At 54.6% G+C, this 15,042-nt stretch overlaps 5 protein-coding genes across 5 annotated transcripts; 3 read left to right on the top strand and 2 right to left on the bottom strand.

Annotated features, from left to right (window-relative positions):
* The first annotated feature begins 374 nt into the window (after positions 1-374).
* On the top strand, positions 375-1,634 carry SDRG_16020 (S-formylglutathione hydrolase). Its single transcript, XM_008622209.1, has 6 exons — positions 375-666; positions 711-763; positions 808-1,103; positions 1,156-1,278; positions 1,325-1,369; positions 1,420-1,634. Exons 1-6 carry the CDS (start codon positions 413-415, stop codon positions 1,507-1,509), a joined length of 861 nt encoding a protein of 286 aa, XP_008620431.1. The 5' UTR covers positions 375-412; the 3' UTR covers positions 1,510-1,634.
* A 1,768-nt stretch (positions 1,635-3,402) lies between these two features.
* On the top strand, positions 3,403-4,699 carry SDRG_16019 (hypothetical protein; the record flags this gene model as incomplete). Its single annotated transcript, XM_008622208.1, has 3 exons — positions 3,403-3,424; positions 3,476-3,757; positions 4,179-4,699. Exons 2-3 carry the CDS (start codon positions 3,553-3,555, stop codon positions 4,697-4,699), a joined length of 726 nt encoding a protein of 241 aa, XP_008620430.1. The 5' UTR covers positions 3,403-3,424; positions 3,476-3,552.
* Positions 4,700-4,924: 225 nt separating this feature from the next.
* SDRG_16018 (hypothetical protein) lies at positions 4,925-7,543 on the bottom strand. Its single transcript, XM_008622207.1, has one exon. The coding sequence runs from the start codon at positions 7,465-7,467 to the stop codon at positions 4,972-4,974; it is 2,496 nt and encodes an 831-aa protein (XP_008620429.1). The 5' UTR covers positions 7,468-7,543; the 3' UTR covers positions 4,925-4,971.
* Positions 7,544-9,401: 1,858 nt separating this feature from the next.
* On the bottom strand, positions 9,402-11,893 carry SDRG_16017 (hypothetical protein). The gene is made up of 10 exons (XM_008622206.1): positions 11,242-11,893; positions 11,086-11,185; positions 10,958-11,041; positions 10,812-10,911; positions 10,569-10,762; positions 10,427-10,520; positions 10,159-10,373; positions 10,020-10,113; positions 9,820-9,976; positions 9,402-9,750 (listed from the first exon to the last, which is right to left on the bottom strand). The coding sequence occupies exons 1-10, from the start codon at positions 11,865-11,867 to the stop codon at positions 9,525-9,527; spliced, it is 1,890 nt and encodes a 629-aa protein (XP_008620428.1). The 5' UTR covers positions 11,868-11,893; the 3' UTR covers positions 9,402-9,524.
* Positions 11,894-12,853: 960 nt separating this feature from the next.
* On the top strand, positions 12,854-14,659 carry SDRG_16016 (hypothetical protein). The gene is made up of 7 exons (XM_008622205.1): positions 12,854-13,006; positions 13,060-13,275; positions 13,336-13,676; positions 13,719-14,021; positions 14,079-14,256; positions 14,306-14,438; positions 14,485-14,659. Exons 1-7 carry the CDS (start codon positions 12,874-12,876, stop codon positions 14,630-14,632), a joined length of 1,452 nt encoding a protein of 483 aa, XP_008620427.1. The 5' UTR covers positions 12,854-12,873; the 3' UTR covers positions 14,633-14,659.
* The last annotated feature ends 383 nt before the right edge of the window (positions 14,660-15,042 follow it).

Genomic DNA, 15,042 nt, shown 5'->3' with positions numbered 1-15,042 from the left:
GGTCCCGAAGCTAGACTATGTAGAACCAATATACGCTGTGAAGCGTCGCTTGATAGACCACGGTACTAGTACGTTGGATAGTCAAAGCTGATCGCAAAGGCGATTGTGCATCGTCGAAGTCGTCATCGGGCTTCGGCAGGGACTACGGCTCGATCGCCTTGTGTAGTCGTATCAGTCGCGGCGGTGTAGACTTGGAGCTTAACAAGGCACCGCACGTGACGCCGTCGTCGGCCGTTTGCGTGATTTTGCTGGTATTAATGGACTTTGTCTTAATGGACCAAGATTGTCAAGATCGCACCCACTTGATGTTTGTATGGCCGGCAACTTCAAGGTCCGAAGTACCGGATATAGTATCCGGACACGTTGGCTCAGCTGGGGCCTCAAAATTGAAATCGGACGAAGGTCAACGAAGATGGCTCTGAAGCTTCTCAAGCAGACCAAGTGCTTTGACGGCGTGGTGAAGCACTTTGCCCACGAAAGTGCGATCACGCGCATGACGATGCAGTTCTGCGTCTTCCTCCCAAAAGCCGCAACTGACGCTGCGAAAGTCCCGGCGATCTATTACCTGGCGGGCCTCACATGCAACGAAGAGCTCATGCAGATCAAGGGTGGTGCCCAACGCATGGCCGCAAAGCGTGGTGTTGCACTCATTACGCCCGACACGAGGTATGGATTTCGTCGCAGCCAACGTTCACGCTCTCTGACTGTAGTCCTCGTGGCATCAACATTGAAGGCGACAGTGATCACTGGGACTTTGGCACGGGTATACTTCGATCAATGCAATTGAAAGGTCTCACGCTTGCACAGGCGCGGGGTTCTATGTGGACGCTAAGGAGCCCAAGTGGGCTGAGAACTACAACATGTATTCGTACGTGACGAAGGAGTTGCCGGCCCTCGTGACCGCCAACTTGCCAATCATCGATGGCAAGCAGTCGATCATGGGGCATTCGATGGGTGGCCACGGTGCGCTCACGCTCGCGCTCAAGAACCCGGACCTTTACAAGTCGGTGTCGGCATTTGCGCCGATTTGCCACCCGACGCAGTGCCCATGGGGTATCAAGGCGTTCACGGGGTACCTCGGCACGGACCAGTCGACGTGGAAGGTATTCTTCTTACAAGCATAGGTCGTACGTATTTCATTGATTTGTTATGTAGGCGCACGATGCGACGCTTCTTGTTCTTGAGAAGGGTGCGAACCCGAATCTCAACATCCTCATCGATCAAGGCACGGACGACCAGTTCCTCGCAGACAAGCAACTGCTGCCGGAAGCCTTCGAGGTATGCGGCGCTTGGTAGAGCAAGCACGAAACATCTTTTGGCGTAGGCGGCATGCCAGAAGGTCGGTCAGCCGTTGACGCTGCGCATGCAGGTTGCTCAATTGTCTGTCGTCCAACTTTTGTTGATGGTCCTGACTACTAGGATGGTTACGACCACGGCTACTACTTCGTTTCGACGTTCATGGAAGACCACATCAACCACCACGCAGACGTCCTCCTCGCGACGGTCTAAGCCAGCGGGTACGGAGTCATGTAGTAGTCCTTCGTGCACAAGTTACCTCCTCTGCGCACTCCGAGACAAGCATTACTCTGAGACACTCAATAATCTTTTTGGTGCTGAGTATCACTACGTCTTGACGCTCGGAATTGTTGCATTCACAGCAGAGACACTGGTCTGACGGGTCAGGGCCTCCCTTGCCAACGCATCACTGCGCCACCTCAAGGCTAATGGCCACCAACGAGCTTCTGGTATCGGAGATTTCGTACAGGGCTGCCATATTTGGTAGTACTGTTGTTGGCTGATTGCCGCGCAATTATTTGTCGATAAATTCGTCGGAGGAGCTCCCACCCAGCTTGGAATTGAGGCAGACTTTGCAAAGACATGGTACATTCGTCTTAGTGCAACAAGCAGAGGGACTCCGGAATGCACTTCAAGAGGTACATCAGCTTGTGGTGAATGCGAGCATGCAGTCATGAGCCACCATGTCCGTGGGATCGATATGTCAAATCAGACCATCATTCTCTAAAGTAAGATCCAACTTTTCAACCAATCGCGGTAATGCTGAACATGAACACTGGACGGACGTGGGCGCTGCCACCCTGGGACGACTCCGACGATGCAGTGCGTAACTCTACGCCTTCTCGGTCGCAGCAGACAAAGACGAGTGCGCAACATCATGCATCAATCCATACGTGCCACGAGCTGCGCGACCTCCACGACAAGTTTGAACGACTGCGTCGCAACCTTGAACGCGAGCCTGTCCAGTCCGAGCGTCCCCGTACGACTCGATCCAAGAGCCTCGTACGCACAAAGCGCAAAGACGTGCTTTCGAGTGCAGAGGGTACGCCACCATTAGTGGCTTCGCCGCCTGCAGAAGCCTACACAACGGCCAAGGCGCCACAACCAACAATAATGACGCCGCCAGCGACTGCTTCGTCTGTTGCAGCTCTATCCGCACCTTGTACGATTACCTCAATTGCCCAACACTCCGCCACAACGATATTGCCGCCCACGTTGCCTGGTGCTCCTTTACCGATAGTCGCAGCGATCGCACACGCAGCTCTTGACGTCGTACAAGCTGAGCTTCGCACCAAGGTGGTAGAACTGGAACATTCACCCGCCTTTGCGCAAGCGGATGTCGCTGAGCACGAGGCGAATAGCCTCTTTGTGCAGTGGCTTCTCCGGCTGCTTTCGCCGCTGACGACATGCGACTTGAAGCTACTTCTTTGCGAGGATCGCCCGTCATTCGACTTGACCCAAGAGGCTGCGCAGCTGGAGCATCTTGTCGCTGCGTACGTGCGAAGCTTCTTTGATGCAGTACCATATTGAAGAATGATGAACTCATCGCAGTTTCTCGATAGCCTTTTGGAGCGACCAACGACAGCGCTCGCTGCGACAAGCACTCAACTCTCTCTTGTCAACAAAAAATGTTCATGCTTGGTACAGGAGGTGGCTGCCGAGCGGGCCAAGGTGGCAACAACGATTCAAATGCTTTTTCACTCTTGCTGACTGTACAGTGTAGACACAACTCCTCCAGCAAGAGCTTGAGCACACCAAGTCCGAGGTCCGTGAGCCGCAAATGAGCAAAAGAGCGACCAACTTCCAACGCGAGTAGCGAGACGAAGCCGCGCGTCAGTGCCAACGAGAGCGAGATGCTCGCGATGTCGTGGCCAAGCAGCTGACTAAAATGAAGCAGCACGCTCAGTACCTGCAGCGTATTCCTCGCCAGCTGCGATATCAGAACGCCCATCGTTTCGGATTGTGGTAGGCACCTTGGATGCGACGCGGCGGTCTCTGATTGCCGAGGCACATGCAACCTACGTCGGCCAGCTCACACAGCAAGTACGTACCTTCGAATGACCCAGCTCACAAGCTTCATTTTCTCTACCAGCTAGCACCGATCCATGCGCAACACTCTGCGTTAGAGGTAGCGTAGACTTTCGTAAACTGCTTGTCTCCCACATCCATCCCATCGCAGACGGCATGCGCACAACTCCACAACACGGTCACCAGCCGTACATCGTCGGCTGCAAGCTCACACGCCGCGTGTAATAGATGGCCACACTCAAGGACGAGCTGTGCAACGTGCCACAAGCCAAGGAAGAAGATGGGCTTTCGCCGTTCGAGAAGAAACCAATGGCCACAATTGTTGCTTTAGAGCCCAAGGTTGACGATGACAACGCCAAGGCAACACATTCGTGGGACTTCACGCCCAAGATGACGGTAAATCACAAGCAGCGCTTACGCTTGTACCTTCAAGGTCAGAGGGCAGCAAATTTTTGACCAGCTAAGCATTTGCGAGGCAGTAGTATCTTCTTTGTGCATTGCCCGATGAAATGGATAGGTGATGGGCGACATACACCGCTGACGCTTGTTTGCCCGCAGAGCAGCCCCGCAGAAAAAATGGGTGTAATCGTGCTGGCCCTCGCGCTGGCCAGCGACTGACCACCGCCTTCCAGCGCGGCTGAGGTAATTAGCGGATTCACCAAGATGCTGGGGCTCTGCTTGTTTCGCAACTCCACCACTCGGACGGCGTGGTTTGCGCCTCGTGGATGGCCATCGACCGGGACTGGTAATAGCGGGCCATTTCCACAGTTTGTCCACAAGGAAGTCGATATCCAGAAATACTGTATCGGTCGCATTGCAATATTTGGTGAAAAGATACTATCGCACTACCTCAGTGGCGTACCCTCCCGTATGCTACAAAACGAGTCATTTTCGCATTACCATGGTTGTGTACTACACGCGCAAGTACTCGAGCGTCCTCGACAAGGTTGGATGGCGCCGGTCTTTTATCGCTCTCGAGGTCCACCCCGATGTCGGCGTCCTTGTCGTCCTCAACACCAACGCCCACTACCCACTCGACACTATTGTTCGCGTCCAATGGCACGCCAATCTGAAGGCACTGATCGCGCTTCCGGAAGACGACAGGCTCTGCGTCAAATTTGAGACGCCGGACGCCCTCAAAGCATTTCTCTTGCACCTGGGCGTGTGCCCAGAGTCTGACACGCGGGGCAACATCACGCCAGGCATCTACGACAACCCGGCCTTGGGCCACAGCAAGCACGAAGCCGCCCTCGCTACCCTCGTTCTCGGCTCGATGCGGTCCTGGAAAGCCCCCCGTCTTGGCCGCAAAGACCGAAGCGGAAGCCACACGTCGGCTTCAAGTCGCACAAGCAACCCAGGTTGGGTGGTGGCGTAACGACCGTCCATTGTCTTCCGCCGCCTGCGCCACATCGATCGAAGATTCGGCGCAAAGTAAAGTATTTATTATTGAAAGTTGCCTGACGCTCGGGTTTGCACGTTTTCGGGCCATCGACTGACTTTGCATCATCGCATGCGAAAACACTACTGTATGAGCTTGGAAACCGTGGCGACCCGTCGGCGCCTGTCGATCCAAACCGCTTCTTAAATGGACAAAATCGAAAGTGATTCAAACCCTATATAGTGCGTGGATATATTACTAGTGATGCCTTAAGTTAACGAGAGCGCGCGCCGTCCGACCTTGATGTCGGTGGTATTGGCTATTGCGTGCATTTCCGCGGACGTCGTCTGGGTCGGTTCTTCGGGCTTCATGCCCGCAGCAACGTGCGTCGAGTAGTACACCAGCACGACACAAAGAGTCACAAACGCCAGCGCCTTCAAAATCAAGTTGCAGTTGCCACTGACGAGTGCGACGAGGCTGGACGGCTTGTTGGACGGCGCGACAGCTGGTGCCGCCTCGGTGCTCTCGTCGTCGTCGTTGTCTGAGTTGCGTCGTCGGCGCCGGTGCTTGTTGCGCTTCTTCGATTTGGATGCAATAAGCCGCACAAACGATGGCTGCGATGGCGAGCCCATGCGTAGGTAGATGGACCGTGACGACATGAGCTCGTCCATGTTGATCGAGAGGTGATGAGGCGATAAGGATGACCCCGATGTAGACCGGTGACGGCTCGTTGTCGGCGCTGCGACCGGCAACATCGTGTGGTTGTCGTTGCTACTACTGTGCCCCCTGCCAAGATGCACGCGAGCGGTACGACCACGGGGGGTGACGACGATTTCGGTCGGAATGACCGTGTCCCGAGATCGGTGATCTGTCGTCCGGCGCTCGATCGGTGCCGGAGCCGGCGCAGACGACGGCTTCAAGTCGAGGGGTAGGCACGGCGTGACGGTGGCAAAACCCGCAGCCACCGTGTCCTGGCGCTGGTAATACGCTTGCGTGACGTCGCGCGACGGGTACGGTACAGCCATTTGCACCGAGTCATCTTCGAGTAGGAGCTCCTCCAAGATTGTCATGGACGGCGCCGAAGGGTCCGGCGTCGGGAAGGCAAATGACGGGTTCGGCGGAGTTGTGTATACTGGAGACGGCGTCCCGCTGCTTGTTGTGTAAGGCTGTGGGCTCTGGTACGGCGACGCACTCGACGACGGCGTTGACATTGGCGTCGAGTTCATGCGCGTGAACGCCGGCGACTGGAACCCGTACCCCATCGGCTCGTACATTTGTGGGTACCCCATCGTCGACGGGTGTGGCATCGACATCATGGCAGGGTGGCTAAACCCGCCAGGATACGGTTGCGGGTACATAAAGCTGTGTTGTTGCTGCTGCTGGAACATGAGCTGCTGCGCGGGGTTGGTGAAAAACGGGCCCGTGTAGCTGTTGGCATGCAGTGCACTCTGGCTGCGATGCCGCAACGGTGAAGACACTGGACGGTGCATCTGGTGGGGCGCCGTCGGCGTCGATTGCGACAGTGCCTCGTGCATATCGTGGCCGCGCACGCGCCGGTGCGTTTGTCGTGACAGATGCGGCGCCGACTGCGTAAAATCGCGCTGCGGGTCGTACGATCGCATGGGCGACGGGAACGTCACCGATGCCTTCGTGGACGACCTTGTCGACGCCGCCGTCGACGTCGCCGTCGAAGTTGCTGTCGATGAAGTCGTGGACGTTGCTGAGGACGCTTTGGTGACGACGTCCACTGCGCGAAGGTTCTTGGGCGGAAATTTGAACACGTCAGCAATGCCAAGCGCGGCCTTGACCTGCGCGACCGAGTAGAAGCCCGGCGGCGCGACAAACTCTGTTGTATCTGCTGGCGACGCACTTGGCGATGGCACCTCTTCCTTTACGACGGAAGATGACGACGGTGGCAGCTTGATACGCTTGATGACTTGGAGATCTTCGTCTTCTTGGCTCGACGTAGTCTCGGGCGACGACGGCGGGTCCTTGTCGTGCGGCGTCGTCTCCGAGAGAAGCTCATTTAAGATCATCCAGTCCGTGTCGCTACTGCGGGAAGGAGGCCGAACCTTGGGTGCGTCGATCGTTGCGTCCTTGCGTTTGCGCTCGTCGGCGGGCACGAGCGGCGCCGGGTCGGCTGACAGCAGCTCGCCGAGGCGCGACGTCTTGGCGCGGCGACGACAATAAATAGAAAACGAGACCGAGACGAGTGTGTCGATACAGTGAAGCGCCGCGTCTGGTCCGCGCTCGAGGAGGTAGACCATGAGCACGTGGTGCATCTCCGAGACGTGTTTGTTGCTCACAAAGCCGTAGTGCCACCCTTTCTTGGATGCGTTGAAGCAATACGCGTGCGGTGCGCCGTCCATCGGCGAGCCCTGGTAGAGGGGTAGAAGCGGGTTCTTCTCCTTGTGGGCGAGCGAGAGGGCCTTCTCGACAGGCCACACGTCGCCTTCGTGCAACGAGCCGTCGGGCACGCCGTTCACGACGGGGCAGAACTCGGCAAACAGCATGTAGTTGGTGTCCTTCTTCAAGACCGGGTGCGTCAAGTGTACGACGATGGGCCCGCCGCAGTAGCCAGTGCTTGCGTGGACGCCCTGGCAGCAGTTCGGGAAACAGCGCAAGTTCTTCTGGCCGCCCTTCCGGTTGTTGCGCTGGTAGCAGCGCCGAATGACCGTGGCTTCATCAAAGGACATCATACGATGCGCGGATGAGTTGATCCCGATCGTCCTGTTCACGCTCATCGTCTTGTCGAGCGGCTCCATCGCGATGGCCTAGGAACGAATTTGGAACTGGGGCGACCCGGCAGCTGGCGCCGCTACTCACGCCGGTGCCACCGGCGAGAGCATACAAATCTCAAGATTGGCGAGTGTATCCGGATTGTCACCTCCCAGGACCAGCCCAGACCTCCATCGTTTTCCCAGCACTGTCTCCCTCCGGAAACGCCTGCGACACGACTGCGGTAAAGATAATAGGGACGGTCATGGCTTGGCAGCATCGTGTCGAATCACACGGGCTTAAGAGGTCATACAACAGCAACGGATCCACGACTCGGCAAGCATGAGACACGAGCCAGCTACATTCACATTGTTAGCATCTTGAAAAAGCGTTTTGATGCCTGACGAATGTATTTTGAAATGGGTGCAGCAGGATGTCCTCGAGCCGACATCGCTCAGTAGTCAAAACGCAACAGCTACAGCGAACAGAGTGAGGTGGATGCATGGAGCTGTTCGCTGATGAAAGCTCGATCGCCGAGGTTTACGCTACTGTACTGACGGCATCCTTGCGCCGGATACGATCGGCCGCCTCATGCGGGACGTTTATGAGAAAAATTTCCTTTCCAGACCTCGATCGTGGGTATTTCTCGTGTCATCTTGGTCGGTGTATCCCATACTGTACCGATTATGAGCTGGGCCGCCTTTTGGCTCTTTTGGCACCGACGTTGCTCATAGAAGTAAACCACTAGTTTCTGTGGATCAACGCTAACTCGACTTTAAATCCCGCCTGCTTCTTGAATTTCTCCTGTCACCGGTGCGCCTGGTTCGCCAGCAGTCGCCGGCACGGGTGCGCCATTGAGATGGTTCAGTGCAAAATCGAAGTTTTAGGCTGAACACTGCATTTTGTATCACCAGCTCGAAGGTAGGGTTAACGATTTCCGCACCCACTTTTGCACTTGAATTATCTATAAAATCGAAGCTGTGCTGGTCGCTGAGTTTCGTCGGCCCCCCAAGCCGCCCTGCACGTCGGAACGGTGCGGCGGACGGACCGACCATTGGCAAAGGGAGTAACGGTAGCTATGTACCGGTATTATTTGCTAGAAAACCGATACTAAAGTTGTGGCAGCGCACTGCGAGCAAAGCAACGCGTGTACACGAAGAGGTTCATAATCGAGTTAAATGGTGTGCTATGTGAGCATTGGAGATGCCTCCCAGTTGCGACATCAACGGTAGGTGTGCTACCTACCGTTCTTTTGTCGCGAGCCCAAAGGACCTGCGGACTGATACTTGTACACTGCTCTCCAGCAGCTCACTCAGCTGCTGCTGCAAGTATTAATATTGCGTGTTGTAGATTGGAGGCCTTGGTTGTTGTTGAAATGAGTTTTAGATTGGACGCCTCGTGTGTACATGCCTGCGTTGTCGATACCGCCGTGCTCTTCTCCTGCATTTTTGTATTGTCATTCGTCCTTTGTGTTTTCTGTTTCATTGTGTTTTTGTTTGTGGTCTTTCATGCTCCGTGTGACGAAACGCGTCAAGTCGCAGGCGTCCCAAGCAATAGAGATTACTCCTGGACGACACCTGATACCGTGTACAGTTGCAAACATGGCCCATCGTTGCTGCTTATAATATTATAATTGCCCATGGTCTGCCAGTACTCCTTGCACGCATCGTGTTCGGAGGATTCGGTTCGCTGGTACACGTGTACCCACGGCTGCAGCACACTCTTGCTTTGTCTGAATGGCGCCCCCACAGTCTTGCCGTCTGTGCATGGAATGCTCAGCTCCGTCGTTGTGTTGGACGAGGTTCGCGTCTGAGGCCAGGAAGTTTCGATTACTTTTCGCCAGCCGAACGGCTCCAGTTATTTGTGACGCAATGAAGTCTGTCCGCCAGACTTCGGCGCAATCTGTGTTGCGGAGTCCGGCCAGCTGCCAAAGCTGTTCAGCGCGCCGTTAGTTTTCTTCCTCCGTCGTAGACTGCACATGCGGCGCTCTGGAAACATTGATACTGTTTCCAGCACTATATGATATAGTATCAAGAAATGTATCAAGCGCTCGACATGGACCACAAAACAGTCGTTGTTGTAGCACGCGAAGTGCAAAACCTGTCTACATGTCCAGGATTTCAGACTCCTTTTCGTCAATGAGTGCGTCGGCGTGTGTGATCATGTACTCAACAAGGCGTGTGGCAGTCTCAGACTCGGCCGCCGCACCAGGCCGAGGACGCAACACGAAATCGCCGAAGCGTGCTGCAAGCACCGCCGCTGTAAGCTTGTTCTTGGACGCATACACGGTCACGTCATTCCAGTGGAAGATAACGAATGCAATCTGCTTGCTACGCATTCACAAATGCCTTAGTGCCACGAACAAACCAAACGCATAGGAGGATAGAGTATAGTCATACAAGGGCTTGCGGGGGAGCGTCGCCAAGAGGGACTTGAGGTTGCGCATCAGTTCAAAGGGTGCGACGGCGCCTTCATCCATGACGCGTTGGAATTCGGAAAACATCTCGTGCGGAATGATCGGTCCTTCGAGCTGTTGTAACCAGAGCTTCACTACGCCTAATCCACCGTTAACCACATCAACCAGGACACTGTGATGTACCTGCCGCACTCACTACGTCGAATACGTCCTCCCACTCGTTGCGCGTAGGCTTGCGCCGCTCTGCAGCGCATTGGTTGAGGCGATTCAGCACTATCTAATGCGACAATCAGTCGGTTCCCGGTCAAGTCGTAGTATATACCTTGAGTTGGCCCAGCGCAGCCTCTTTCTCGTAAAAGAGCTCGGTTTCGATACCAGGAGAAGACTCAAAGATGTAGTCGACAGCATGCACGATGGGCTTGGGCACAATGTCATCGGGAAATGCAAGGACGAGCATATCATTTGGTGGCCGATTGGAGACACTCTCGGGTACCGGCTTCTGGCGCGACTGGTTGAGCTGGGCCAGCGCCTTGAGCGCTACCATTTCGCATGTGAATCGACAATGGGAGTCTTAAGTAAACGAAACAAACGCTGGGGTGCCTTGGCCTGCGACATATCGGGGCGTGGGCTATTGACGCTGCGCGTAAGGAGCGAGTCGATCATGTTTACCCAAAGCACAGTTGTCTACGCAGTTATTGGACATTGGTGGGAAAAGGGGAAAACTAGCAATACTTGGGGTGAGTCGGCTACGAGGCTGTAGATGCGCGAAGCCTTTGGTGTCGTCTTGATCACTGGTGTTGATGATTGTTGCTGCGCTTGTTGCTGCCGTAGCGGTGACGTATTTTTCGCTCCGTCGTCCGACGATGCATCGTCGTCGGGGTCCGGCGTACCCAGCATGCTTCGGCAGGTGATATCAAATCGGCAGCCTGTACATGTCAATGAGCCCCGTCTTTGTGTTGTGCCTCGGCAGTTGACCTTTGTACTTGGGGTGACTTGGCTTGCTAATACGTTGGATGGATCGCAGCGCAATGCAGCCGATCTCGCCGAGCGGGATGGGGCCCCAACCCGATTGCACCTGATTGATGTTATGCATTATCATAATGGTTTGGTGAAGGCAGTACCACATCAGAGTAGTAGCGTAGTTCGTGGACTTTGGCGTGGAGGACGAAGTACCGAGAGTTCCACTTCTTGAGTCCGCGAATGCCCTAAGAATGGATAGGTTCCATCGTCTCGATTTGCGCGGGAGTACGCGACGCTGTTTTTGCCGCAGCCAGCCTTCAAGAAGCACGCTTGAGCCAGAAGGTCCTGGTGCCGCGCCGCCGAGCTGGCTTCGTCCTGGGCTTAGCAACCTACGTGGCGTTTTTCTTGGTGAGCAAACGCTAATTTTCAACAAGACGCATAGCACCCATTGGAGCCTTTGAATGGATCGTCGGCATCATCGTCCGCTAGTCCACCGTTGCGTGGGCTCCCCACAGCCTCGTCACTCGGTGTTTGTAGGCGAGATTGGCGCCGTGGAAGAATCACCGCCGCGCTGGAAGGGATCGCAGGGATGCTGGACGGAGCGGGTGGAGGCGGCAGCTCTTTCTCTGGCACACCATCCATCATTTTCTTGGAGCTTGAGCGGAACGGCGACAGAATCTTGGTTTTCTGCACAAGCTTTTGAATGCCCGACATCTTACGCTTCGGGTGCTCTTCCGTCGCGTTGTTGTTCTTGATGTTGAGCGCCGGCGGCGGCGGCGCTTTCATCGGTGCGGCGGACGCCAAACCAGCGTGTAGCAGTTCCCTTTCTGGTATATCGGCCTCAGCACTCGATGGTGGCAACGATCCTTTGACTGAACCAAGGCCCTCTTCGTCCGAGTCCGAGAACCACCGCTTGGAGGACGCGCGCCGGGGCAGCGGGTTGCTAGCTGTCGACGACGCTGAGGACGTCGGTACACCTGCTATCTTCTTCGCCTTCTCGTCTCCCGGCGAAAGCGCAACATCGTCCGACTCGACCGAGTCGCTGACCATGCGCTGGCCTCGCTGGGCCATTTTCTGGTGATCTTTTTCTGGTCGAAGATGCCACCTTGACCTTGGTTAAATGTGGCATGTGCCATTTTTGTTGCCGAGCAAATGGTCGACCCAAAACCCTGCAAACTCGACGAGAGCTGCTGGTTCAAGTTGTATGCAGAGTAAAAGCGAGAAGGTGACGCATATTTGCCGGTTCAAGGCATGTGCATTTTGGATAGTTGTGTCGCCAACTGCTTTCTCCAAAAGCTACTATGCATATCAACAGCCTCAAGGCGGCCTCTCAATCCTCCGAGACAATTCTCTCGTTGCATTTCGCCTGTGGTGGTGGAAAGAATACGTCGACAAAATGGCGAGGACGATGTGCATGGTCTGACTCGTTGAGGTAGATTCTGCGAGTAGGGCATACGAACGCTGGGTTTTGAAGAGAACAGTGAGAAACCAAAACACTCCGGTCTCTTAAGAGTGACATGATGGACAACTCTCCGTAGTCAAGGCACGCCGCGCCCATGGCGTCCACGCCCACGGTGGGTAATACACCAACACGAAGCATTCCTTCAACCCACCAAGTAGCCTTCGAGGATGGACGTGAGGCTGTTAACCACCGTGCACGAAGTTGGTGGCCGACAACACCACAGTGGTCTAATCTCAGGCAAACACCCATTCACTACCCGCACCAGATCATGAACTATGATGTGCATGAGCTCTATGACGCCGCGTATTGTCGTCTGTTTATTGTCTGTGGCTACTGGATAGTAGATGGAGCCGATAAAACGGCCTACGGCGCCACTCTGTCACGTGGTGGGTGATGCAGCGATAGCCCTATCGTGCCAACTTGACGACGACCTTGTTGCCGCACCAGCTTATCAGCTGTGCCTCAAGAACCACGCAAAGGTTTGCCATCAACAGCAAGGAACTAATTTCATGCAACAAATTTAACGTTACTTGAAAAACGCCGTTTATCCGGAATTCTATCAATGGGGCGGTGGTTACCACATTCAAATCGGCACACAAGCCCGAGCGCAAACCGATGCATCTTCCGCCGTTCCTTGTTAGAGGCCTGGGCTTCTTCAATGACGCTTATGACCTTTTCGTCATGAACGTCGTCAACGTCGTGCTCGAGGAGCAATATGGAAAAGACGTTTACACTCCGTCGCTCAAAGGTACCAACGCGTCCAGCAACCCGAGCAATCACTCATATCGCGGCAATCATTAGGCGCGGTCTCGGCTGCGGCGTTAGTTGGCGCTATCATCGGACAAATCGCTTTTGGCTACCTCGCAGATGTGCTCGGCCGGCGCATTTGCATGATCATTACGTGCGCGATCTTAATCCTGGGAGGCATCATCTGTGCGTTCGCCAGCGGTGGGTCGCCGACAGCAACGCTTTGGATTCTCGTCGTAGCACGTGGTTTTCTTGGCGTCGGAATCGGTGGTATGTGCTCTCTGCTCTTTCTGCTGGTACATAGGTTTATAAGCGATGCGCTGTCTGTAGGTGAGTACCCGCTGGCGGCGGCTGCATCCGCCGAAGACGCATCGTCCGTGGAAAGCCGCAACCAGCGCGTGGCGCTCACGTTCTCGCTCCAAGGCGTCGGGTGTGTCACGGCCGCAATTATGGGCAACATACTCGTGTCTGTGCACGCGCCGGGACCGAAAGGATCGGCGTCGCCTGAGAGCCTCGAGGTCATTTGGCGATCTCTCTTTGGCATTGGTGTCATTCCGTCGGCACTCGTCTTCTTTTTCCGGTACCACGCCGAAGAGACTGTGGCGTTCACGCAGTCCAAGACGACAGCACCAACTAACAACGCTTCAATCCCGCTCCTCTTTGTCCTCCGGGTATGATTTGTTCTGATCATGGTTATGTCAAAGTCGGCATAGGTGTACGGGCGCTGGCTTCTCGGCACGGCAGGCACGTGGTTCATGTTTGACATTGTGTTTTATGCCCAAAACCTCTTTTCGGCTTCAATCTTGACCGTCGTTGGCATCCACAATGCGTCGTTGACCCAAGTGACGACACAAAATGTGCTCGTTGCACTTGTTGCACTACCTGGGTACTACGTGGCCGTCTACTTTATCAACCGCCTCGGTCGACGCATGATGCAGCTCCAAGGGTTCTGCTTCATGACGCTTCTCTTCCTGATTCTATCTGGCGTCTGGAGTAGCCTCCAGAACGACAGTACGGTGCGAACTTCGCGCGCTTATCGATGGACGATGTGACCTTACGAGAATGTGCGATAGAGCTTTATCCTTCTGTATGGACTTTCGCTCTTTTTTTCCAACTTTGGGCCCAATACGTCGACGTTTGTGATGCCGACCGAAATGTTCCCGACACCGATCCGTGCGCGCTGCCACGGTTTCTCCGCTGCCATGGGCAAGCTAGGCGCTGCAATTGGCTCCTACGGCTTTGCGACCCAAGGTATTGCTCACAATCAACTCAATTGGACAACTCTTGATGATGCATCTAGGCAAGGATCTTGGCTCGACGTTTGGGATGTTTGCTTTCTTCTGCATTCTTTCAATTCCTCTAACGTGGTATTGCACCTTCGACAATCCAAACCCACTCTCGGACGGTGATGCAGAGTTTGACCGGCGGCTCCGGTACGTCAAAATCAAATGGGATGTAAAAATACAACGAGTGCTCTAGCATATTCAAGGGCACTGCGCTGCAGGATGAAGACTTCAACGATCTGGATGAAGAAGATAATGACGAGGAGGTAGACATTGACATTGGCTCAGCGCTCACGAGCCAAGGCAACAGCTCCGAGAGCCAACAGCTCGTATCCCATGCGTAACCCTCAACAAAGTTGCATTTCCTGACACTGCTGGTATTATCTTCTCGATTTTATACGATGAAGACGCAGGCTGGATGTTGCTAGACAATACCAGACCTTTTCCGAAGTCATTTGCATATGTGTTACCAACAGTTAACTATTGCTCCATCACAAAATTGACGCACACCATTTGAGGGCTGCTGTGGAAAAAGGATTGATGAGATATTAGAGTATTTCCACCGGTTCCCCGTATCCCACACTGGCTCTGGGGTTTTTCACCGGGTGATTTCGCCCTGTATATCGCGATACAGAGCAAGATAAAACAAAATGCCCCACCAGTCGCCCTGTAAAAAGATGCAGGGAATCGCGACTTGTATGCCATCGATAACTTCGAACTTCGTCTTGAAATTCGATTTTGTATTTATGTTTTG

This window comes from Saprolegnia diclina (assembly GCF_000281045.1).
Source record: "Saprolegnia diclina VS20 unplaced genomic scaffold supercont1.110, whole genome shotgun sequence".
Lineage (NCBI taxonomy): Eukaryota > Oomycota > Saprolegniomycetes > Saprolegniales > Saprolegniaceae > Saprolegnia > Saprolegnia diclina.
Note: the sequence above shows the minus strand (reverse complement) of the source record. Positions and strands in the feature narration are given on the sequence as shown.